This window comes from Grampus griseus, assembly GCF_964374135.1.
Source record: "Grampus griseus genome assembly, chromosome: 1".
NCBI lineage: Eukaryota > Metazoa > Chordata > Mammalia > Artiodactyla > Delphinidae > Grampus > Grampus griseus.
The window spans coordinates 31635847-31662844 of record NC_139017.1 but is presented as its reverse complement, the minus strand read 5'-3'; the positions used below and the strand labels follow the sequence as shown (position 1 = coordinate 31662844).

The window sequence follows — 26998 nt, the reverse complement described above, 5'->3', positions numbered from 1 at the left end:
GAGCAGGCTCAGTAGTTGTGGTGCATGGGCTTAGTTGCTCCGCAGCATGTGGGATCTTCCTGGACAAGGGCTCGAACCCGTGTCCCCTGCATTGGCAGGTGGAGTCTTAACCACTGTGCCACGAGGGAAGTCCTGGAATACCCTTTTAAAAATAACCTTCTTTGAGGTACACTTTTGTCTGTTGAGGTTGGATTTGCCCAAACTCAACTGGACCAAAGGTATGGGAAACTTAGCTGAGACCTTGCGGTATAAATTAAGTTGTGACTATTAAGAAACTTTACTTACCTTCTTGTGAGATTCAAACTAACTTTTTGAAAACAATTTGAAAAAGATTTCTCAAAACTTTCTGGATAGCAGTAGGGCTGCTAGAATACCAAGATAGTTTCTCAAGTTGGCTGCTTCTCAAATTTTGGGTAATTCATAAGCCTCCCTTCTTTGGGTTGAACCTACATGGTCTTCAAAAACCCTTCCAAAGCTCAGTCTTTACCAACATAATCATGTGTCATTCAAACAACCAAAATAATTCCTACACACCACACTGTATTAGCTATAGGCATCTGATAACATGGAACATCACACAATAAAGTACATTTTCTTGAAAATGATCACCTATTAATTTATTGCAACTAAAGTACACTACCATTAGAAGTATAATAATTGAAAAAAAGTATAATAATTGAGCAAATGCAGAAGCCAGCTTCTGTATGTTTAATATTCCCTTTAATATTAATGGTGGTGATTAATACTTATGTAACAGACTTACTAGTCTGAAAAATAATTCATGTCAGTATTTATTAGATAAAATAACTGTACCAAAGGTTACTTCTAAATAACTTCAAAGAAGTTATTACCTGAAAGTTTAAACAACAAAAGTTATCTTCCACATAAGTTCCACAATAAAATAATTTAAACACATTATTGACTCTGCAAGTTCTTTTAAAAATTACTTTAGAAATTAAAAGAGGAAATATTTTTCTTTGTCCTGTGCCACTTCTTTTTCCCTTCCTACTTCTGTCCCCTTCAATATATAATATTATGGATGCAAACTCAAGAATTCAAGGTGAAAGGGATAATTTTGCTTCACAGATATCACGACCTACACTGTATAGCAAAAACAAGATAAAAATAGAACTGAACTTTAAAAAAAAATACAAATTAGGATATATAACAAGATTATCTTTGGAAAAATAGATATTTTCTCTTTACTAGAAATAGCAAAACATTCCACATTATTTTCTTTCCCAATTGCATGGTTAATGAGCATACATTCCAACAATGCACATGAAAAAATTTCTAAGCCAGGGGTACTTAAATGATTTCTTCATCAATGTTTTGGCTAATTCAGTGGCCAAGAAAGCATGATGTTTAGTCTCAAATTAGATGCAATCAAGAAACAAAACAGAATTTCTGATGTTTAAGCTGATATGACCCAGCAAAAATCTGTCATTATATCAGCTACAAGTCTCCCTTCTCCCAAAAAGGAAAAAATTAAGAACTGCTTAAAAGTGTACAAGCTTCCAGGAAACTTCTAACAGCTCAGCTTCAGGTGACCTAGTAATGGAGTGAGCCATCTGTAAAGCCTGGAGTGGTCCAAATAACACAGATAACTTCAGTAACGGCTGGAAACAGATGCTGGCCCCAAATCAGGTAGAATACCCAATCTTCAGTCAAGGAAGGAAACAAAGTCCAAGCTTCTAAAACACATAACGACAAGTCCAGGAACGTGGCCGGATGTAATCCAGAAATGTGGGCTTTAAGGGGAAAAAAAAGAATGGAAGAGTAGTTTATTTGTGTGCACTGTATGTATGAGATATGGGGTAGATAGGGGGTGTTGATGTTACACATGGCACGTCTCTCAAATGCCTCCCAGCATTTCAGTAACCTTCAAGCTATAAGCAGCTCACTAATTCAAAAGATGTTCATCATTTTTATCTATAGCACAGATTTACTTGATTTAGAAGCTTTACATGAAGCTAAGTCCAGTAAACTCTACACAACTGCATGGACTCCTGACCAAATTCTAAAGAGGCACTACCTTTTTTCTGTATCTTGCATTTTGTTTTAGCACAGTCCTATTTTTAGTAGCCCTAAATCTAAATGGTGGTAGGTTAAGGATGATAATATACACAAATTACTATAATACAAAGCTTAAATTACTGAATTATCTAAACGAGGAACAGATGAAATAGTATGAAAGTTCAGAAATAGAAAAGAGACTAGAGCAGGAATTTAAAAAAGCTTCATGGGGACTTCCCTGGTGGTGCAGTGGTTAAGACTCCACGCAGGGGGCCTGGGTTCGATCCCTGGTCAGGGAACTAGATCCCACATGCATGCCGCAACTAAGAGTTCGCATGCCACAAGCAAGGAGCCCATGTGCCACAACTAAGGAGCCGGCGAGCCGCAACTAAGACCCAGCGCAACCAAGCAACCAACCAACAAAATAAATAAATAAATAAGCTTCATGGACACACTGCATCTTAATCAGATCTTGATAAAATCTGACAGGTGAAATCTGAGTGCAAAGAGCAGAGTGACCAGAGACAGAGTCCAGAGTCCAGAGCAGTTAGTTCAAATGCACAAAGGGGACTCATAGGAAATAAGGAGGGGATGCGAGGGCAGCATAGCAAAATCAGGGTGGACAGAAGCTTTGGGAGAGAAACTGATTAGTTTGATTTTAAACATCTTCAGTTATAGGTATCCGTGAGAAATACCCAAGCAGATGTATCAAGAAGCCCCCCACCCCAAATATTTGGGAGTTTTCTACAAGCAGCCGAAAACTAAAGCTCTAAGAATGAGACTCTTACAAAATTACAAACAAGAAAAATACAACAAAAACAGGGAAATGGGCTCCTAGGCATATGAGTCTAGCTGGACATTTTTATAGAGTTTATTACTTCGGGAAGGAAGAGGTAAAAGATGCATATTTGGGGGTGGGGGTGGATACACATGCCACTGGGAAAACCTTGGAGAAGACCTACATTTTCAGGGCACAGGAAGAATATTAGAAGGAGCTAAAGAAAAATCAGATAAAGAGAAAAAAAAAGAGAGAGAGAACCAAGAACTAGGAGAGTTCAATGGGAAGAAAACCAAAGAAAAGAAAAAGTTCAAGGACAGTGCAGTAAGATAAGTTACTGCTTTTACTCCACATTTCCCTCCCCTTAACATTAATTTATCACCATCTCCACTACTCCCTTCCCCTTAACACTGCCCACCAACCCTCACAATCAGGGGACAAATAGGTTACTTCACCACTCCAGCCTGATTGATGACTCACATTTTTCAAGGGGCAGTGTTGACGTGCATACCACTCTTGAGAATAAAAGCACAGGAGGACTCCATTGCCCGCGAAAAGGGAAGTCCACATCAGAACATTCCAAATTGGCCTTTTCCGACTATCATTGGCAATGAAGTTGAAAGCCACTGAAGTTAGGAAAACAACAAAAAATATATATAGTCATCAAAACAAAATCTACCAGGAGATGAGGGGCCTCAGATATCTGCTACAATCATTTAGTTATCATAAACAGCATCAACTGTGTATATACACGTTCTACGCTGGCCATTGGTCCCATAAGTACAAATGAAGCTTCACTGTTTAAATTTATTAATCAGTGATTATTTGGAAAGCAATCAGTATTCAGAACAGGTGAAAACATATTTCATGGACGCATTCCTATTCTAACTTGTCCCTCTCCACCCCACCCAAAAAAGGGTTAGTTTTTTTCAAGGAGTGAACACTGAACAGAGTTTAAGAATGGCGAGGTTGTTTATCGTTTTTATGAGCTACCAAGTCAGTGTTATCAACAGTCTTCAAGAGCTTATTTAGTTCATTTCTCTACATCAAAGTGTAAGCATCCTGCAACAGAGTTGTACATAATTACTCAAAATTAATGTTCTTACCATCTGATAAACAAACATTGCCTTGAAATGGTATTACTATCTAGTTTTCTACTTTGATTTTATATTTTATTTTCTAAATTTCTTTTAGCATAATACTCAGTACTCAGGAGATGCCGAGATACTTACTTCCAAAGAACATGAAGAGCACGAAAAGCACTGGATAGAAAAAGTTCAAGCAAACAGCCAAGGCATATTCGTGCACTACAGCAGACACAGCAAAGACAGCTAACATGGCAGCTGACTTGAACTTCTTTGTGAAAAACTAGGGTAAAAGGAAAATATTAGAGGCAATTTTCAGAAAGTAAGTAATTAAACATGAAGTACATAAGACTTATAATTAACACACACTAAAGGCACCTATTATATTCATATTTGATTTTCTAAGTCTACTTGGAGTAATCCAAGGTACTAAAATAATGACAAAAACATCTATGCTTAAAAATCCTTACTTTACTAAATGACATATTTTCAAAACCATTAATGTTGAAAGATCGAGCATATTTTCAAAAACATTAATAACTTATATTTGTAACTCACTATGGTTGACAAAACATAGTTTTCATTGCTAAACGGACACATCAAATCTAGAGTAGCATTGTACGGTAGATTGGGCAGGTACCATTTTTACAGGTAACAAAACTAAGATTTAGAAACAAGGGACTTGCCTCCATAAGTCAAATTACATTTATAAATGAAAGAACATTCGAATACTGTGCTATTTGCACCACAACACACTGTCATTTAACCAAATAGTGCCCTTACTTAACAATTCAAACCTGCAATCCAGAGATACCAACGTTAATCAACCATGAGACTCAAGACTACGTTTCTTCAGTCTAAATAAGCGATGCTCTAAAGAATGTCTCAAAGACATATATTAATAATCTATATCGGAGAGCTGTAAATCCGAACATAGGTGGTTTCTCCACTTCTAACAAAGGAAGAAAAACAAAAAAACAAATGGAAAAAGCTTGGGGAGATTATTTGCTGGCAATGAGACTCCAACAAAATGATCCATTACTGGTGGATCATTTCAACTTCTCCAAATGCCTGCAGGCATTCTTACTTTGTAGTCATGTAAAATCAAAATCCAGAGCAAAAACATGGTCTTAGTCCTAGTAACTGTAGATACTGGTCTCTAAGCAGTGCTATTCAAAGCAGAAGGTTTCTTAAGACATTAACGGCTCACAAGAGCATTGAAGACAACTAAGTATAACTTCCTCCAGCTGTACAATAGTAATACTTTCTGGAAAAGAATCTCCATTTCTTAAACAACATTAACTAAATCTCGCTGCTTACCCAGAGAAAGTCCTTGTAAGCATAGTAATATAGCCAGTCATGGACCACCACATTCCAGGTCCTGTAATAGTTAGAGTATGATGTGGAGTTCCACCAGTCCTAAGGGAAAAAGCAAAGGTATACATATACACAGAACCAAAGCAAAACCTACTCCCAGGGAATATACACACATAATATAACACCTAGAGTGTGTTATGATAAATTGTTAGTCCATACACTGATGTCAGAAAAATCTTCAAAGGCATTTTGGTTATTAGTGTTCAATGTGACATTAATCCTAGTTCTATGGATGATTAAGTTCCCAGGTTCACTATCTCTTTATCACACAAGTTATGATGGAAGATACACAACATAATCATTAAATCTAATGTTCATCTAAATAACAATCAGTAAATCCCCCTTAGCTTGCTAAAACACAATGAGAGAATTCTAAGGTCACACAGACTTAGATAGGGTGATAACCCTCAAGAGCAGTTTGCTGGTATCATAGACAGCAAAATTTAAGTTGTACCACGAGTGAGATGGGGGCTACCTCCAAGTTCTGGTGCTCCTTTATATATATCCTGTTTCTTACTCTAAGATCAGACCAATGGAATAAGACATAAAATTTGCAACACACACTCGCTGCTTCTTTTAGAAAGGAGGGGTAGGCTTGGAGTGTTGCCAAAACATGAACAGACAAAATTCTAGAGGGCTTCAGGTGGGATTACAGAACACTGTGAACCACTCTGCCTCTACTCTACAACTTAATTCCAACTTTGGAAGTGTAAGAATACTATCTGAAGCAGAATTAATGCCTTTCAAAGTAAAGGAGGGAAAAGTTACTTCCTTCATGAACTGTTCAACAATCTTAAATAGAATAATTTGCTGAGATCACTCCTACAGCACCAGACAGCCGATTTCAAATGAATAAAAAGTCAGCAAAGTCTCAGAATGCCCTCTGGACACCTGCTTTCCCACTATAATCACCAATACAGGATCCAGCAGGAACCAAATGCAGTACTAAGGGAGATTTAGAGGTAGAAGAAAAGACAAGACTACGTCACTTAAATCAGTAATAGAATTTCAGACTTAATATTGGTAAAACCTGTGGAAGAAAACGATTTCACAACATTTATGTTAAAAAGCTAGTAGCTAACAATGCTCAAATACTTAACAGCGAGTACACAAATAAAATGTGAAAAGGAAGATGAGTCCAAGTACACATTACCTTATAAAACATCCTGTCACCAAAGCGTAACATCTCAGCAAAGGCATTGAGCCAGCAGTGCAAAAAGGCAAAAAAACTAAGGAACAGTATCAGCACAGCTAAAAATAAGATGAACAATATTAAGACTCTTTCCAAACAGCTTACATACCAATCAGTTAATTATATGTCGTCATTTGCTTAGCTGGAATTATTTTGTAAAATAAAAGCTATTATTCCAGCTTACCCATTCCAGAAATGATAGAGTGTATTTTGAAAGTTAATTATTTTAACCTAATAAAGAAATAACTTTCTTCCAAGTGTGTTTTATAGACAAAAATGACCCAGCCTGTTTTTAATGGAAATGCCTAGATGTATGGCTTAACTTGGTGGTAAAAGTCCTTTAAAATCTGGCCATGTATTCCTCTAAACCAGCTGTTTAAAACTGGGAGAGATTTTGCCCCCAGGAGATGGCTGGCAATTCTGGAGACATTTTTGGTTATCACAATTCAAGAAGCGGGCCTTGTGCTATGATATCCAGTTGTTAGAGGCCAGGATGTGGCTAATATCCTACAATGCACGTGACAGCCCCCCAAAGAAAGAATTATCCAGCCCAAAATGTCAATAGTGACAAGGTTAACTTATCTCTGCCTCTACTCCCAATGTAGCAAACATCATCCGCAACTGAACTTCTGCCATTCCAAAATACTCCATGCCTTTGAATCCACCCCACTACCTGGAAGCAACTTTCCACCACCCCTCTGCCCGGCAAATGCCTATTTATTTTTCAATACCCAATGTTAAATGTCATTTCCACTATGAGACAAAGTTCAACAGCACCTTAGTATATTATATATTACACTATATTTTGAAATACCCATTTACATGCCCATCCTTTTCATTCACTTGTTTTTTCAAAAAATATTAGCCTACTATGTATAAGACAATGTAGGAGAGACTATGACTGGCTATAAGATACAATGCTTAAGCTTATGGAATTTGCAGCTTAGTGAGGAAGACACACATATGTAACACATATCCCATCAGAGGGACAGATAAAATAATTTATTGGAGTAAATCTTGAGGGGCAATCAGGGAGGATTACTAGCAGATGTCTGGGAGAGAGGGAGAGGAAGAAAGAACGTGATGGCAGGAAGCAATACCAACATATAATGGGTAGAGGAAAGAGAAAGAGTAAGTAAAGGAAACTGTAAATATAACTAAACTGCAAGCTTCCAGAGAATAAAGAGTATGTATGTCTGGTTCACTGCTATGTATGGTATGGCCAGAAAGACAGGAGAATAAGTGGCAAGACAGACTTCAAAATGTGGTCAACAGCACCCAATGCTTCATGGAGATCAAACAGAATAAGGGCTAAGCCAACTACTGGAGGAGATTAGAGATTTTAATAAAGGCCATTTCAATGGCCTGGTCAGATTAGGAGCAAGATTACAGTGAATAGAGAACAGGAAGATAAAGCATGAATACAGACTATCCACAGTCAGAGAAAGCAAAACTTGAGTGAAAGAAGACAAATGGAAAGATTGGCCAGGGACTGGAAGGATGCTTCACCTGTCAGATAGATGGAAAGAGGTTAAAGATGGGTATAGATGCATAGATGAGTTTATAGTGAAAAGCAGGTAAATCAAAGGTGCTCACACGCAATGGCTTTCTATTTTCCTTGCAACTTTATGAACAGCCAAATTAACCAGTACCCATGTTACCTGGCAAGATGGAGTTAAATATACATAAGACCAGAACACGAGCGCTGAAGGGCTCCTGTTTGATATTCCGAAACAAGGGGGTGCAGAGCCTTTCAAAGACGTAGTACACATAAAAAAAGCAACCAAAAACCTGGAACACAACAAAGATAATTATAATAAAGATAGCTTGATCAGGAACGATAAAAAGTGATTTTTTTCCTTCAAAAGAACATATATATGTGACCTGTAAACTAACGTTTACACATATATTCCATTTAACACTAGTATATAAGATTGCCGAACTGTAATCCTTCAGAGAGAGTACTCAAGCCTAATTTCTACCACACCTATTCCCAACCCTTTACCAGATGGCATTTTTAAAAGATCAGACTCTGGAATCTCTTTTTCCTGCTACATGAAACTCATAACAAAAGAACCTATTTCATAAATGGGTATTTGATTGACACAAGATTTTAAAATGGGATCTTCTGGGATTTATGATTCTGATAAGGGGTTGAGGGAGTGTCATACCACATCCACACAGATATACATCCAAAAATAAAATAAAAAACAGAACGGGAGGGGGAATTTAATGTAGATGCATACTGAAGTAACCAGATGGAATTATTTTACTTAAAAAAATTTTTTTTTTTAATTGTAGAAAATTAGTTTTGACGTATTGGCAAAGCAAACACCATTTACTGAACTGGGAATAGTTTAAAGACTTCAGTAAGAGTTCTAGGGCTTCCCTGGTGGTGCAGTGGTTGAGGATCTGCCTGCCAATGCAGGGGACACAGGTTCGAGCCCTGGTCTGGGAAGATCCCACATGCTGCGATCCCACTACATCCCCAGTAGCAACTAGGCCCATGAGCCACAACTACTGAGCCTGCGCGTCTGGAGCCTGTGCTCCGCAACAAGAGAGGCTGCGATAGTGAGACGCCCGCACATCGCGATGAAAAAGCAGCCCCCGCTCGCCGCAACTAGAGAAAGCCCTCGCACAGAAACGAAGACCCAACACAGCCAAAAATAAATAATAAATAAATTTTTTTAAAAAAGAGTTCTAGAGCTCCCAGGAGACATGAATTAAACAACACTTTAAATATATTAAATTATTATTATATTCAAATCCCCATCTCCCACCAGTCAACAAACCTTAGGCACAAAAAAAAATTTACCTGTGCAAACTGCATAGCCACATAACCCCATCTTACAGTGGGAGTCCTAAAATGGAAGAAACAAAATTACTTTCTAAATAAAGTAAATAAATGAACTTTTAAAAAGGTCCTCACAGTATCTTCCCACACAAAATATCTTTTTTTTTTTTTTTCTGTTATTTTTTTTGCGGTACGCGGGCCTCTCACTGCTGTGGCCTCTCCCGTTGGGGAGCACAGGCTCCGGACGCGCAGGCTCAGCGGCCATGGCTCACGGGCCTAGCCGCTCCGCGGCATGTGGGATCTTTCCAGACCGGGGCACGAACCCATGTCCCCTGCATCAGCAGGTGGACTCTCAACCACTGCGCCACCAGGGAAGCCCCCAGAACATCATTTTTGACATAGGAAATACTTGTACAATTCTGTCAAGAATGACTGAAATAAAATCAGATTGCTAGAATCACGATTTGGGGTTTCCCATGCCAGCAAGAAAATTAAAACCCATTCCAACTGCTCTGTAGCCCTACATGAACTGGTCTACCTACCCCACCTCCTTCCTGGCACACTCCTGGTGCTACCCCATTTCTGCTTCATAATGCCATTACCTGGGATAGTTGTCACGGTAGATGAGGGTAGGAGCAAATAAGAAGTACAAGTACTGGTTGACTGTGGGTACTGGAACAGTGCCTGGAAAAGGAAAACTATGCTTAGACTGGAGGCTCTTCAATTTCTTTCAGCAAAACTGAAAGAGGAAAATAAGCACAGAATAGGGAAGACAAAAAGCTACCTCTCCTTAGCTCATGTTGTTTCTTCCTGCTCTCCCAAAATGATGACTTCTTATTCCTCAATTAATTGAATATTACCAATCCCTCTAAACTAAGTTACTCCTGTGACTTAGACATAACTTCTAGAGTTTGAAGTAGCAATTCAAGAAAAGTAAGCACACGGGGTGTAATGGCTCTATTAACATTCTATACAAATAACGCAGAAGTTGCAAGAGTCTAATGATCAATGTTTTAAATTTGGGGAACCAAAGGTAAAACAGGAACAATCAGGAAACAGTGAGGAGGTCTTTCAGATCATATATACATTTTTTTCCTCCCCTCCCAACAGGTTTCTTTTTTTTTTGGATCCTTGTATTTAAAATCAAACATAGATGTCTACAGAATGTAATATGCCATCCCAGTAAACACCAAAGGTTGAAATACCCTGTGAATAATCCTTTGACTTATGGAATTACATACTTGATTTCTCCTTGGCTGAATTGAGTACCCGAGGCACATTCTCTCTGACAAATGAGTGGGCCTTCATTATCAAACGAATCTACAAAGCAGGGGGGGAAAAAGATGAATTTTCTTTCACTGTCTTGTCTCTTATAAGCAACCATGGAACAGCACTAGATTATAAACAAAGAACTTAATTTTGTATATACCAACTCAAACTCACTTTTATGGACTAAAACAAATGAAAAACAAACTCTAAAGAGAGACATGTTATTACTCAAATTATTTTGCAACTAACAGCACCATCTGTTACAGGTATATTACAAATTAAGAAATTAAAAGCCTGTTCAAAGAAAGTCTCCTGAAAGGGTCCTTTCCATCAGTCAAAAAGAGCATTACAGACAGCCAAACCGAGCATTACAGATAGCCAATAAAAGTCAGAAAATTCTGAAGGGCGTACAAACAAAATAAATCTTTTAGATGGCTATATGACAAAACAATGAATCTGACACTTCAAAAGTAGAGTTTTTAATTACAAAAATATTTTATACTTTAGATGGCTTCTACAAAAAGTGTTCAAGAACAAAATTTGAATTCATCCAGAACAGTTCAGTGTAATTTATTTCAATTATCAAGAATCAGAGAACACTGAAGGTAGAACGAATTTTAAAAGACAAGGTGATGGAGCTTCCCTAGTGGCGCAGTGGTTGACAGTCTGCCTGCCGATGCAGGGGACACAGGTTTGTGCCCCGGTCCGGGAGGATCCCACATGCCGCGGAGCGGCTAGGCCCGTGAGCCATGGCCGCTGAGCCTGCACGTCCGGAGCCTGTGCTCCGCAACAGGAGAGGCCACAACAGTGAGAGGCCCGCATACCGCAAAAAAAAAAAAAAAAAAAAAAGACAAGATGATGTAGTTTAACACTTTAATTTTATAGATAATAGCACAAAGAACCAGATATGAAAATTTATCCAACTAATACAACAAAAAATAACAATTATTATTATTATTAACTAAGCATAGCATTGTACTGAGCAACACTCAAAACCTTACCTGTTCGAGTATAACAATGAATCGGGAAGCTGGTGGTAGTGTATACACTAATACAACATAAAGTGGTCCCAAACCTAGAACTCCAATCTGGAAGACCACAAAAAGGAAGCAATGCAAGACAGAATGGACTACTGGATGAGAACTCCTGTGATAGCCTCTGGCCCAGCGTTGAAACAGGAAATAGGGAACTGTAAGTGTACATAAGAACATGGTGCACCACGTCCACATAGCAACAGTAAGTTTGCCAAAAGCGTAAGACATGAGATTGAACTCAAGCACTAGCCTGGGGGAAAAAAGCACAGAGAAAGAACACATAAGTGGATTTTTAATAAGCACTGATTTATAAAATTAAAAACTTTCAGACCCAAAACTTTCAACTTTAGGAGACACAACAACGCTAATACACAGAAGTCATGGATGTAACACATGTGCTCCTAAGCCTCAGCTTCACAACTTATTTATCTATTTTCTAAAAGCTCTAGGATAATATGGTCTTTGAACATAAGATACCTAAACTACTAACCTAAGGTAACAAGACTCTGAATTTCTCAAAGATTAGATTCTCACATTAATACATTTTAAACTCTAAAATACGCTATGGCAAAGTAAATACTTAAAATATTTAAATAGCAATAATTTATGTACAAAAGATGATTTTGCAGAATGAAATAGTACAATTCGAAAATCCAATATACTATTATGTTTATCTCAAATTTTAATTTACTAATAAAGCACATAATTCAATGTATGATTATCACACTGTCATTTTTAGTTATAATTTGATTTTTATATTAAAAAAATCACGTTTTTCAAACGTTAAATTCCAATAACTACCTATTTTTAGAAACAACCTAAAATGCATACCATAGCAGAAAAATTGGTAAGTCGTATATACAATATTCTCTCATTTAGGAAAACTACCTAGAAACTACTAAGATGGTCTATTAAAATAGACCATTTTAAAAATAAAAGTCAGGGCTTCCCTGGTGGCGCAGTGGTTGAGAGTCCGCCTGCCGATGCAGGGGACATGGGTTCGTGCCTCGGTCCGGGAAGATCCCACATGCCGCGGAGCGGCTGGGCCCGTGAGCCATGGCCGCTGAGCCTGCGCGTCCAGAGCCTGCGCGTCCCGCCTCCACAACGGGAGAGGCCACAACAGTGAGAGGCCCGCGTACCACAAAAATAAATAATAAATAAATAAAAGTCATAAAACTTCTAATATTCTTTATAGTTGTACTTTTCAGGAGGGAGAACTCTCACCCTCAAATCAACTGCTTTGGGATTTTCTGAAGCAATTTAACCAAATCATCTTTTTTCAAAATTTAAATATAGTGAAAACTCCCAACACCCCATGCATCAACTAAGCAAACAGATATACTGTCTTACCTTCCTTCATCAATGTAATCTACTACAAGTGTGCTGAGAATGAAGAGAATGAGGAGGGCAATGAACATGTGATATATCGTTCTGATGTGGTCCACCTCAAACAGCTCACTGTAAATGTAGTTCCAATAAAATTAATCGATATTTAATTTTAAAACACCATATATTAAAGACTTTACTTCAAAGCAGTTCAGAAGATGCTTAATCCACACTCCAAAAACATCTCAAACAGTAATCACAGAACATTACTCATGAATATCAGTATTCTAATGAAGAAATCAATGATAAATAATCAACTCAGACAACATTTCAAAAGACACATTCATTACCTACTCAAAATGCACCTTTAATTTTCAATTCACAAATGAAGTTGCCACAATTAATTTACACTTCCTATTTTTTCCCCCATAAAATCTACACAATCGGGGTTCTAAAATAAGTAAATCTGAGAAAACTATCAAGTCTCAAAAGTTGGCTAGCCAAAGAAGAGATGAAAAAAATTTATGTATCAAGAAGACAGCACCACCGAAACTCTCTTGAAGTGGTTTACCTAATTAGAAAATTTCTGTTCTAGCAGCACAACTTCAAGGAATTTATCAGAGGACCAATAACCATTCTTACCTCCAACTCCTCCTTTGAAACTAGATACAGAACCAAAAGTTCAGAAAGGAGGACCAAGAGATGGCAAATGTACAAGAAGAAGTATCAAAACCAATGTATTACATGAATACAGAACAAACCTATTAAACATTCATAGAGTACTCAGTGATTCTAACCATCAGAATAGTTTGATTTTTTTAAATGCAAATAATTAAAAAAAGCAGCTAAAAATACTCACTCTAAGAGAGATCGCCTTATAACAAAAATCTTTCCATGTTCTGGAGGTGCTCTCAGATCTCTGGGAAGAGCAAAAAATTAAAATATGAGTACTTCAAGTATTACAAGAAATTTAAACCTATGGATAAGAAAAGCAATATTACCAACTACAGCTTAAAATATTAACTGCCTTCTCACTATGACCCAGGTACTGTGTTAGGGTTTTATGCATGTTTTGTCATTTGCTTCTTCTGAACAATGCTGTGAGGTAGGTGCAGACATATCTGATTAGGAAGGAAGAGATGTTAGACAAACCTAACTAGAGCAGCACTCAAAAGACCCCACAGCCCAGCCCCTATGGAGATGCATTCCTGGCATCACAGGCTGACAACCACTCTTCCTTCTCCTAAACACCCCTAAGGACAAGCCTCCAGCCATACTTTCCTCAGTTCACATACTATTTTGGTCTGTCCTCCAAAACTGCACTGATGTTTATGATACCCTCCCCTAAGGTCTTCCAACAATCCCTAACAGCCTCCTGATCTAAAAGGTTACCTCCAGTTACTAAAACCTCACATTTTAACATCTAACATTATTACCTTCTTTAGGGCTTCTTGCAGTACCATTAGCACTTCTGCTATGGTTAGCTATTCTGGTCAAAACAGTTCTCCAGAACAGGACAGAGACCAAAGAGGCATAAAACCAAGGAAAGTACAAAATGGCAAATTAGCACACACTGGCCTTTGATAGCCTTCCCTCTACTGCTCTGGATGACTGACCAATTAAAATAACGTATACTAATTGCTCTGTACTTTATTACAAGTACTGTATAGGGTACAATAGAGAGGCAGTATGAGACATAGTGAAGAGCACAGACACTGGGTTCAAATCCCCGCTGTGTAATCTTGGAAAACATTTAACTGCTTCGTGCTTCAGTTTCCTAACCTGTAATATGCAGTTATATTATGTGCCTCACAGGGTCATTGTTTGGTTTAAATGTAAAGCATTCAACAAGCGTTAGCTATGTTATTTTATAAGTCAGCATGGTCTTAAATGAGGTATGCATGTTTGTTATAATCCACGTATTAAGATGAAGAAACCCAGCCTTCAACTGTTTAAAACAGCAATACGTGGCTAATAAAAGGTAGTGCGGTGTGAATCCAGGCTTTTTTAGTGCAATCCACATTGAGACCACTGAGCTGTGCTAGAGTAGACTTGTGCATTAAAAGAAACTATTACTCATACTTACTTAGCTCTGTGGCTGTTCTCTCCTTCAAGAACAGAAAAGGATGTGAGGGTACAACCACCATTGTCTAATGATGCGGATTTTTCAATGAGATTGGTCACAAAATCATCAAAGTGACTGCCAACTTCCTTCATAAAAAAGGGCTTCAATTCCTAGAATTTTAAGACAAATAAAGGAAAGCATTAGGAGCTAACTAGCTTATGAGTTGTTGACATTTTTTAAAGGGTTCTCCTAAATAGAGCTGGATCAAAAGGAATCCATGATAAGTGAATTCACAGGAATAAAAACAGAAAAGTGATTTCTACAGCTGACCTGTAGTTTCAGAAACTGTTACTGAAAAAGCAACATGATGATTTGTCTTTTTAAGAATGTATACCCTTTGGACTTCCCTGGTGGCACAGTGGTTAAGAATCTGCCTGCCAATACAGGGGACACAGATTCAACCCTGGTCCGGGAAGATCCCACGTGCCACGGAGCAACTAAGCCTGTGTGCCACAGCTGCTGAGCCTGCACTCTAGCCTGCACTCTAGCCTGCACGAGCCACAACTACTGAAGCCCATGCACCTGAAGCCCATGCTCCGCAACAAGAGAAGCCACTATAATGAGAAGCCCACGCACCGCAACGAAGAGTAGCCCCCACTTGCCACAACTAGAGAAAGCCCACACGCAGCAACGAAGACCCAACGCAGCCACAAAAATTAAAATAAATAAAATAAAAATTTTAAAAAGGCATGTATACCCTTTTAGGCATAAATCAAAGTAATCACCTACTAAATGAACTCCTACAAATGATATACAAAAACAAAATAACAGAAATGCTAAAAATGACAGTATTTTTCTCTCTTCCAATTTCTATATGGAAAACAAAAATCAATATTATGTCACCATTATATAATCTTAAGTCCCCTTTCTTCTCAAGCAACCCCTTCAGTGCCAAGTGTCCAGTGTTTATATTGAATATTTTAAGTCATGCCATTTCTCTGTGATACCAACATTTATACAATAATGTATACTCTTACCTCCACAGCTACATATTTATCTAACTATAACACACACTTTTATAACACAGATTATACATTTTAACACTTTAAAACTTAGTTTTTGAAAAGTATGAGGCAAAAAAAAAATTTTCTTCGAATTATAATGGGCCACCTACTGTGGATGCTCAAATTGTAAATTGTGGTATTTTAAAATTGGCAGGGGCTTCCCTGGTGGCGCAGTGGTTGAGAGTCCTCCTGCTGATGCAGGGAACACGGGTTCGTGCCCAGGTCCGGGAAGATCCCACATGCCGCGGAGCGGCTGGGCCCGTGAGCCAAGGCCGCTCCGCAACGGGAGAGGCCACAACAGTAAGAGGCCCGCGTACCGCAAAAAAAAAAAAAAAAAAAAAAATTGGCAGGACTCATCTACACAAAGGAAAACAAAGTGTTACTTACTAATTTTTCAAGAAAAAAAAATGCTCTCTCCTCTAACTATATTATTTAGGTTGAACCTAAAATATCTGAAGTAGCCTTTTTTCTGGATTCTGTTTTTGTTTTTGTTTTTCTGGACCGTTTTAACAAGAGCTTGGCCAAGTCTTTTAAAAGTAAAGCCTGAAAATATTAATGTATCTAATGGAACTATATGAAGGCTTTTCAAACTACTTCCTTCCAGAGTTCCCAAATGTTTTTAGGGTCCCGGGCAGTGAGAACTGGGCGCAAAAGGCTTTCTGTGTTCCCCATTTCTTGTTTGTAGGAAATAGGCTTCATTCAGCCTCCTTGACCTTCCCTGAGTTCCAAATGGAAGGTTCAAACAGCTGCTTATCAGGGAAGGGAGGGGATGCAGAAACAAGGGCTGAGCAGTCAAGGAACAGCCTTGGGACAGGGTCCTGGCTCCTCCTCAAGGAATATACTATATCTTTGAACTCTTCTGCAGAACAAAGGCCCCCACCCAGATGGAGGATGGCAACCTTAGGCTGAGTGCAAGATTCCTGGAGCACTGCCCTGTTACCTCACCACCAACCAATCAGAAGGAAGCCAATACACCCTACAGCCCTCACCCCAAATTTTGCTTATAAAAACTTCTACCTCCAAACTGTAACAAGGAAGAGCCAATTCTGACTCCAAGTTGGATCTGTTTCTTTTACTTTAACCTTTGCGTTTCGTTGCTTCTGTTATTATAATCACTGTCTATAGCTGTAAGCATACATAATGGCCTGCCACAGGGAACCCTGTCCCTCTGTCTGTTAAACTAAAAGGCCTTTGTTCAGCTCACAGAGAGACATTCTGACCCTGCCCACCTTCATTCTGAAATTTTTCGATAGGCATGATGCTGTTACCGAGTCCAAGCTCGCTCTGCTCGCCGCACAACAGGCCAATAAATCGGGGGATGAGGTGTTGAGGCAAAGAATATGACTTTATTCGGAAAGCCGGCAGACCGAGAAGATGGAGGACTGGGGTCTCCAAAGAACCATCTTATCGGGGTCTGGATGCCAGTTTCTTTTATAGAAGAGATGGGGAGGAGGTGAGGAAGTAAAGTAAAAAGGCCATTCATCTTGCAAAATATGTGTTAATTTCTTCTTTTGTGTAGCCATTCACAGGTGGGCAGGGTCAGATTGTCTCCCTATGAACTGAACAGAGGAACTTTAGTTTAACATTCAGGCAGAGGGGCAGGGTTCCCTGAGTCAGTCCATTATGTATAATAACAAAAGCAACGAAAAGCAAAAGTTAAAGTAAAAGAAACAGATCCAATGTGGAGTCAAAATTGGCTCTTCCCTGTTACAATGCTTCCCTAACCAAAAACAAAACAAACACCCAAAAAAGTGGCACTTGAAAAAAAAGGAGCGGGAGGTGGTGGTGGTGGTGGTGGTTATTTTCTCATTAAGCTCTAGCACTGGACTGCTTAATAAATGAAGGTTTTTTTCAGGTACAAAAATGCTGTCTCGCGTAGAAATATACTAAAAGAGAAGAAGGGAAAGAATTTGTTCATTCCACTAAGTGCTAGGTGTAGTTCAGGGCACTGCTGCAGGCACTGGAAATACAACAATGAACAAAACCTAGTGCCTGTCCTCATGGAACTTAAAATTCCAGTCGGGGTAAACAGGACATACAGTATGCCAGATGGTGTTAGGGAAAGAAATAAAGAGAAGGGTCTGGGGGAAAGAGGGTGCTATTTTTCATAGAGAGGTCAGAGAAAGCCTCAAAAATAAGATGACATTTGATAAAATGTGAAGAAAGTAAGAGGGCAAGTTAGTCGATAACTGTGGGAAAAGTACCAGAAGAAGCATAAGGGTAAAAAGTCCTGAGGCAGGAACACCCTTGACGTGTTTGAGTAATAGCAAGGAAATAGGACATTATAGTTGAAGCAAAAGAGTGGTAAGAGTTGAGGTCAGAAAAGATGGGGGAGGGTGGCAGGAGAGGGGCTAAACCATGTAAGGTCTTAACACTTTACCCCCTATTCACATTAGTCCACTGAAATTTTATTCAACACTAAAAAAGGAGCCTGGAATCTTTTAACTAGGATTCCTCATACTCTGGATCTAGCACCCTTCCCAATTAAGTATTGGGTCAAGTAGACCAGAAGCATGGGGGAAAAAAACAAGCCATAATGATTGTTATAAAAAAATCAGTAAAAGCTGATGTTTATCTACCCAACTCAAATTAAAAATACTCAACTTCTCACGGCACAAGTTCTTGTGCCTTACTCACTACTCGCCCACAGATGAGCCGCTGCCATACATGCCCCAACACTTGCAATTTCCAAAGCCTACAGCAACCTCCTTATCCTCACCCTCCTCATCAATTGAACCATTCTCTTTTCCCCTTCTTTTTCTCCCCATATTCCAAAACTCCTACTGTAAGCAAAGAATGTTGCCCACCATTCCAGTTCTACAAGGATCAAGCCACTGCTACTGCAGTCACCCACCCTTGAGGGGAATTCAGGATGGAGAAAACAAGGAAGCATTCTGTGCTTTGGATATACTGACCCCTAGACAGTAAATTGCACACTAAGGAAAATTTTCAAATGGCCCCAGATTCTTGCATCTTCCTGTACATAGAAAAGCACTAAAATCATTAATTTGAGATGTCTATTCTTTGTGATTAGCAGTAATCCTTCTATGCTTGACTACATGTTTTTCCCAGGCAAAAATCTCATATATATCCTGGCTCCTCTCCTGCCTCTTTTAAACAGTCTCCTCAGAGCCACTAAGAGGCTATTTCCTGGGCTATGAGGTCCCTGAATAAGGTTCCTGAATAAAACTTAACTCACAACTTTTCCCTTTTGAGTTGTTCTTTCAGTGGACAGTGAAACTGAGCAGGAACCTGCGGGGCCCTCCCAGGTATAAAAGCCTTCGTGTTTCCTGTTTCTTGTTTGTAGGAAAAAAGCTTGAGCCTCCTAGACCTTCCCAGAGTTCTAAAGGGTAGATTCATAGAGTTACTAATTAGGGAATGCAGAAACAAAGGAAAAGCAGTCAAGAAAGATGGTTCAACAATAAAACAGAGTCCTAGATCCTCCTCAAGGGATACACATGACAATCTGATACATATCTTCGAATTGTTCTAAAGGAACAATTCCAGGTGGAAGATGGTAACTGCAGGCTCAGACCCCAGACTGGTCTCAACCAGAAGGGTGATTTGAGATTCCTGGAACAGCACCCTGTTACCTCAACACCAACCAATCAGAAGAAAGTCATACACCCTACAGCCGCCACCCCAAATGTTGCCTTTCAAAACTCTTCCCTGAAAACCACCCGGAGTTCATGTCTTCTGAGCATGAGCCACCCATTCTCCTTGTGTAAGCAGATAGGGTAGGGGGTCCTCGGAGAAAGAAAACTAGGCATGGTTTTCTTGACATATGAGAAGGCATTTTTGGCCTGAGTAATATTGTGATCTAAGCCTGGTCACAATGCTTGCCCTTGAACAGATCTTATAATTCATGATCTTAAGGGAAGTAAGGGAATGCAGAACAAAGGAAAAGGAGTCAAGAAACAATAGTCCTAGTTCCTCCTCAAGGGATATACATAATATCTTTGAGTTCAGCAGAACTAAGGCCCTCACTCGGGTGGAGGATGGAATAATGACGTTGACCCTCATGACTTCAACTAAAGCTTAGACTCTGTGGACCTTTGGCCCAATTCTATGCTTCTCAGCTCAAGCCCCTTCATGAATATGCATGTACCCTTAGCTTAAAGCTTCCCCAATTTTGCTGTTGGGGAGACACTGCTTTGGGAAAGATCCCCAGTGTTCTCAAAGGAATAAATCCTTCTCCCGCTCTCTGCCTTGGTTGTGTCTTTTGGCTTGACACCCACCAAGCAGTGAACCCAGTTTTTCGCGTAACACTTGCTTGGTCCTTGCAATAAACTTTTCTCTGCTCCAAACTCTGATGTTTTGGTTGTTTGGTTTCACACTGCACCAGGCACACAAACTTGGGTTTGACGGCAACAGCATGAAGGCACTTCTTAATGCTGATGATATAAAATTCACATTTTATGGCAAGACGAGAAAGATTTAAACATAATATTTTTCTTTGCCTGTTTGGACCTCCTCCCTCCCCTTTACCGTGTATTGTGCATGTGCATTAACCAGACCTCCTTAGGAGATAACATTCCTTCTTAATCTCATCAAGGGTCACAACTCCTTAGGAGATAACCTTCCTTCTTAATCTTGTAAGGGGCCCCAAAGACCATGACCTACTACCTGCTTTTTACCTCTAGATCTGGATTGCGTAAACTGTCAATAATCTGTCATTTAAAGTACAGCCCTCTATCTCAAAAACTTAATATAACTGTCTATGACCTCTCACAGGCAGACAGTTCTTGGAGCTTTCTGAGAGGCTGTTCCCAGGTTATAATCCTCAATTTGGTGCGAATAAAATTTTCCACTTCTTTCTTAGAAGGACTTACTAATTTTTTTCATCAACGATGCCTTTGTCTTCTTTCTCTATTAGGAATTAAAGTTGATTGAAGCTGCTGCCACTGGGACGCAAGGAAGAACTCTATTGTGGACACTACTCAGTTTCCTTAGCCTCCTCCTTTCATGTATCCAAGTACTGATAGAAATAAAGAGTGACTGCTTATTACTGTCATTCCCTTTGTAAGAGGGAAACACAGTACAAGAAGTACTCCACTTCTGCCTTCTAATGAGTTCTTCTATTGCATGAAACTCGTGTTAATTAGAACTTCAAAACGTGACAATAAATCTGTCTAAAAATTTCTATCAGTAACCTGAAAAGGAGACAAGCTTATAGGCTTTCTAATTTACTTATCTTCTCAATCTCATCTCTATTAACATTAATTTCATCCAGCCCATGGACTATATGATTGTCCCAGCACAACAGATAGACAGAAGGACAACAGAAGGAAGGAGGCAGGCAGTTAACTAGAAACTAGAAAAGCAAGGTGCTTAGATAATCTATCAAAGAACCTCATTTTTAAAACAAGCAGCTAAAGGAGACAACCTCTAAGATTCTAAGAATGGGGAACAACCACCAAGAAGCAAAGATTCTACGGGTGGAACGCAGTGAAGGCACCACGAGTGATCAGAGACGAGGCTGGAGAAGCAAACAGGGTCTACAGTTCATGCAGGTCTTTTAAGGTTTTTTTTTTTTGTTTTTTTTTTGCCATGTCACTCGGCTTGTGGGATCTTAGTTCCCCAATCGGGGATTGATTGATTAATTGATTGATTGATTTAGGCCACACCATGCCTTAGTTGCGGCACACGGGATCTTCAATTGCAGCATGCGGACTCCTTAGCTATGGCATGCATGTGGGATCTAGTTCCCCGACCAGGGATTGAACCCGGGACCCCTGCATTGGGAGCATGGAGTCTTACCCATCTGACCACCAGGGAAGTTCCCCCAACCGGGGATTGAACCTGGGCCCTCGGCAGTGAAAGCAAGGAGGAGTCCTAACCACTGGACCGCCAGGGAATTCCCCCATTTTAAGAATTTTTCATTTTATCCTAAGGGCAACTGAAAACCAATAATGTTTTAAGCACAAGGTTTATAAACATATTCAGATTTGCACTTCAGAAAGAGAACACTTCTAAAAAGCCTTCCAAACAGAGGTTGCTTTCGACTGAGTCTTAAAATGTGAAAAGAGCAGGGTCGTTTATGGATAAAGTAACCCTTACAGAGGCATGAAAAAATTATAAAGTAGGCTGAGAGAAAGAAACACAAAATAAACATGTATACTCTGAGTAGAGTATAAAATATTATACTCTGGAACTTCCGGGTTGGTGAACCCATGGTGACGCAGGGAGAATGGCTCACTCAGAGAGCATGGAACCTCCGCACCCTTTCCCCATACTTGCCCTGTGCATCTCTTCCACCTGGCTGTTCCTGAGCTATTATATCCTTTTATAATAAACTGGTGATCTAGTAAGTAAAAAAAAATTAAAAAACAAAATATTATACTCTGGGCTTCCCTTGTGGCACAGTGGTTAAGGATCCGCCTGCCGGGGCTTCCCTGGTGGTGCAGTGGTTGAGAGTCCACCTGCCAATGCAGGGGACACGGGTTCGTGCCCCGGTCTGGTAAGATCCCACATGCCACGGAGCGGCTGGGCCCGTGAGCCATGGCTGCTGAGTCTGTGCGTCCAGAGCCTGTGCTCCGCAACGGGAGAGGCCACAACAGTGAGAGGCCCACGTACCGCAAAAAAAAAAAAAAAAGAATCTGCCTGCCAATGCAGGGCGACACGGGTTTGAGCCCTGGTCTGGGAAGATCCCACATGCCGCGGAGCAACTAAGCCCGTAAGCCACAACTACTGAGCCCTCGAGCCACAACTACTGAAGCCCGCGTGCCTAGAGCCTGTGCTCCACAACAAGAGAAGCCACCGCAATGAGAAGCCCGAGCACTGCAACGAAGAGTAGCCCCCGCTTGCCGCAACTTGAGAAAGCCCACGTGTAGCAACGAAGACCCAACGCAGCCAAAAATAAATAAATAAAATAAATTTTAAAAATATATATATATTATACTCTGACTCCACAAGGTCATATCACTAGTTCATGAATTACTTGTTTCTCTGATTTACCGTCTGGCTTTGCACAGAGAATCTTTTAACCTCACAGTGTCATGGAACCAGAAACCTGACCTTTTCGGGCAAAGCAAGTAACACAACAGAACAGGTAATACAGTGTTTAAATTGAATCCCCAAGAGAGGGCTCCCCTAACAATTCACTCTAACGTATACGGCATCTTATTCTTTTCCATCATTGTACTTAATACAATCTAAAATGCTTTATATTTCTATTGTTTGGTGTCTTAATGTCTATCTCCCCCACCTGACTTTAAAACCATGTCTATTTGTTAACCACTCTACAGTCACCTCTCAGCAAAACAACTGCCAAGACTGTAGGTGTTAAATATATTTCCAAACAGCTTTTGATATCAACTCCTGCCCCCGAAACCCCTACTCATACCACTGCTTGCTTTATTCAGTATCTATTATAGAGCAGAAAGTAGATATCTAAAACAAAACAAAACTACATAGCCCTGATTTCTCTGTGGAAAATATAAAGGGAAAGGGACTAAAAATCACTACTGTTCTTATTGTTGATAATGGCTGTTAATAATTGAATGACTGCTTTATGCTAGATACTCTCTTAGGGCCTTTTAAATATTATTTCTAGTCTTAAAACAGTCTTTGAAGTAGGCAATAGAATTCCTATTTTACATATGAGAGATCTAAGCGTGAACAAGTCAAGTGATGTGACTTACCCAAGGTCACCACTTGTAGGCTATAGAACTAGGATCAGAACTCCAGTCTATCTGACCTCAGAGTTCGCATTACATTATATTGCTTTCCACTGTACTTTATATAAAATAGTTTCTATATGATTAGCACCATAAGCCAAAAAAGTAAAACCTAAAAAGTCAATGATGTACATACATGTAGCCTGAAAATGGTAGGTAATCTAGTAAAAAGGTGTTGTTTGGCTTAGTTCTATTACAAACATTTCACTTGCAGGCATCAATGTAGAAGAGGTTTAAAGTCCTAAACAGTGCACTGTAATAAATTCCTCCTACATAGTCAAAAAAAGTCTTGAGTATAACTGTTACATAATCCTTAATACAAGAAGCCAAAGGTTCAAGATAAACCAGGAACTAATCAAATTAGAGCTCTGAATTTTAATCCCTTTTTATTTAAAATAAAATTCATCCTGGGCTATTTCCCAATTTAAGTTAGACTACAATATTCTTGATATCATATTGTTATCAGTCTAAACTGAGCTGAAACACATTTATTTACCTTAATCTACTTAGGTAGCTCCTGCATCTTAACTATCCAAATGGTATATATTACAGTTTCTCATCATCACTGCCTACCTCCTTAACTTCATTAGCCATTATTAAATGCTAGAAAACCAGAAAGGAGTAAAAATATTACATTCCCAGTAGTTACCATATGATACATCTGTACAAATGACTATCATGAAATAATTTTTTAAAAATCACATTTTCAAAGAATATTTTAACACAAAAAAAGCCACAAAATGATGTTAAGAAAAATATACAACTGAATATATAAATGGATGCTGATTTTGCTAATGTATCTGACACACATGCCTGCATGTGTCTACTTGGATCTGTGCATACGATATAAGAAGGAAAACAAATTACGGGAGAAAATAAACCAAAATATTATCTCCAAGTGGTGGGCATATGGGTGGTGAGTGTTTCCTTTTTATACTTTGTCTCATAAATTTTCTGCAATGAGCCTATATTACTCCTATAATCAGAAAAAAAAAAACTACATTAATTAAGAAAATATATTCCTCCTGTTCTTGAAACAATCCTCCTGTTGTGATATGGTATCATAACATTAAAATAAAATCTTTTAAACCTTGCACTTTTTTCCTAAAAGAAAGTACCTTATCTAAGATGCCACTGATCTTTGTTTGGCACTATGGAAAAAAAAGCTGCCAAGTGAATTACACTACACAGCACAGTGTTTTCTTGTTTCCAGAGACATTACAAAACAGAGAGTAACCATCACCTGTAAGATCTTCAACAGAGCTCTAAAATCATGTAATTTCTTACCAAGAATACCAACTTACAGTGACATCACCTTATAGCTTTCAATGAACCTTTTAAAGGTATCTAACTCAATTGCTGTTCCTCTTGCTTATCCATTTTATACATAGTATTCTCGGCTAGCACGAGAACAGAAACGACGTCTTCAAAATCTCAGCACCTAATGTAGTGCCTGACCGACAAAGGAACCAAGTAAGTGTTGTTCATGCAACTAAATTACTGAACGTTCCTAAGGGGCAATGCGGCAGGTACATTTCTTCATTTTGTAAATAAGTGATGAAATCATAAAGAACAATGAACTGACTTTCCCAAGGTTCATCAAAGCAGACTAGAGACTAATACATTTATTTATGTATTTAAGTACAATGAGAAAAGGCAGAAAGGGAAATAGAAGAATGCAGTCACACTTACACAGCCAAAAGAAGGTAAGATTTGACCAGAAGATCAGGGGTAGTAAACTACAATGGATAGTTATTATAGTGACTGTTAATTGTCAACCTATCGTTTCTCACCCCCTTCCTTAGTACTAGAACCCCTAATTTTTACCTGGGCACCTAAATGCCCAGAATCAATAAATTTCCCAGTCTCCCTTTGCACCTAGGTGTGGCCAGGTGACTAAGTTCTTGCCAATGAGGTACAAGCAGAATCGGTTTGACAAAACCTCCAGAAAAACTTCCTTAAAAGGCAGCTGGGGGTCTTCCCTGGTGGCGCAGTGGTTGAGAGTCCACCTGCTGATGCAGGGGACATGGGTTCGTGCCCCAGTCCGGGAAGATCCCACATGCCGCGGAGCGGCTGGGCCCATGAGCCATGGCCGCTGAGCCTGCGTGTCCAGAGCCTGTGCTCCGCAACGGGAGAGGCCATAACAGTGAGAGGCCCGCATACCGCAAAAAAAAAAAAAAGACAGCTGGTACCTGTTCCTTGCCCCCTTTCTTCCCCTAGATCAATTCTGCTCTTTGAAACTCAGATGAAATGGCTGAAGCCACTTGGACAATGAGAAGACAAATCACAGCCTACAAATGGTGAGGCAGGGAGGTAGAAGGAGGAGTCGCTGAGGACCAGAGTCACCATACCAGCTGTGGACCTCTCACCTCTGGATTATTTATACAAGAGGAAAATGCACTTCTATCTTGTTTAAGCCACAGTTACTTGTGTTCATCTTGTGTTGCTATTACGGCACAAGCTAATCTCAACTTATACAAATGATCAAAGAATTTCTGGGCAGAAAACCCTTCGACTTGTCTTTCCAGCAGTCTGCCAACAAATCAAATAAGTTGGCACTATCCAAAATCTTCTTACTTTACTTGAACAAGTGATAAGCCATGAAGAGGAGGCCTCGTTTGCAGACATGCCATTTGAGTCGTACTCATTACAGATTGCTCATTTAATGGTCAGGCAGCTGCACTAGATACTAATATGAAAAACAACACTAGAAATGCTATGTAAGAAGCAAGCGAAATATAAATATTTTTAAGAAGAACAGAAAGTAATTTTTCATCCCTTCAATTTTCACACTAGACCTAACATTTCCTCTATAAAATTGTGTACATTAATAAAAGTTCTACAAACATCGATAGTAAAGATATCCTCTTTTCTCTTCTTAACATACTCACTTTCCTCTGGAAACTGTCCTCAAAGGTGAGGACAGGCACCCCATGTCCAGGTTGGGGCTGTACTATATGGCCCTGCCCTTCTGAACAAAATTCAATTCTCTCTCTCATAGACCTGAAACTCTGAGCTTAGAAAGCGTGACTGGAAACCTTATTAACTGAAAAATTCAGAAATAGCTGAACTCTTGCCATTAAAATAAATATCCTTTCCAAAGCCTGAGTGTGTTCGACTTCTCCTAGGATTCTATGAGATACATTAATCTTTCAAATACACTTCCTTTTATGCTTAAATAAGGCAAAGTAGGTTTCTGTTATCTGCAACCAACAGAAAAAGTATAAAACAATGTTAAACAAAGCTAATTTCTCTACTAATGTAGAGAATGTAGCTCTGATGTAGCTGGTTGGAACCTAATCATTTGAATCTACCTTGG

The 26998-nt window shown here is 39.2% G+C and overlaps 1 protein-coding gene across 2 annotated transcripts in view; it reads right to left on the bottom strand.

The window, feature by feature from the left end:
- Positions 1 to 723: 723 nt before the first annotated feature.
- SOAT1 (sterol O-acyltransferase 1) overlaps positions 724 to 26998 on the bottom strand; it is a 57451-nt gene continuing 31176 nt past the window's right edge. For both annotated transcript variants that reach the window (XM_082675623.1, XM_082675624.1), the window contains exons 4-16: positions 14958 to 15106; positions 13731 to 13790; positions 12896 to 13003; positions 11513 to 11795; positions 10484 to 10562; positions 9845 to 9926; positions 9264 to 9309; positions 8110 to 8239; positions 6410 to 6507; positions 5200 to 5298; positions 4027 to 4162; positions 3275 to 3420; positions 724 to 1751 (exon numbers count right to left, since the gene is read on the bottom strand). In XM_082675623.1, the coding sequence (XP_082531749.1) occupies positions 1695 to 1751; positions 3275 to 3420; positions 4027 to 4162; positions 5200 to 5298; positions 6410 to 6507; positions 8110 to 8239; positions 9264 to 9309; positions 9845 to 9926; positions 10484 to 10562; positions 11513 to 11795; positions 12896 to 13003; positions 13731 to 13790; positions 14958 to 15106 (1473 nt within the window). In that variant the 3' untranslated portion in view covers positions 724 to 1694. The remainder of the gene's footprint in view (positions 1752 to 3274; positions 3421 to 4026; positions 4163 to 5199; positions 5299 to 6409; positions 6508 to 8109; positions 8240 to 9263; positions 9310 to 9844; positions 9927 to 10483; positions 10563 to 11512; positions 11796 to 12895; positions 13004 to 13730; positions 13791 to 14957; positions 15107 to 26998) is intronic.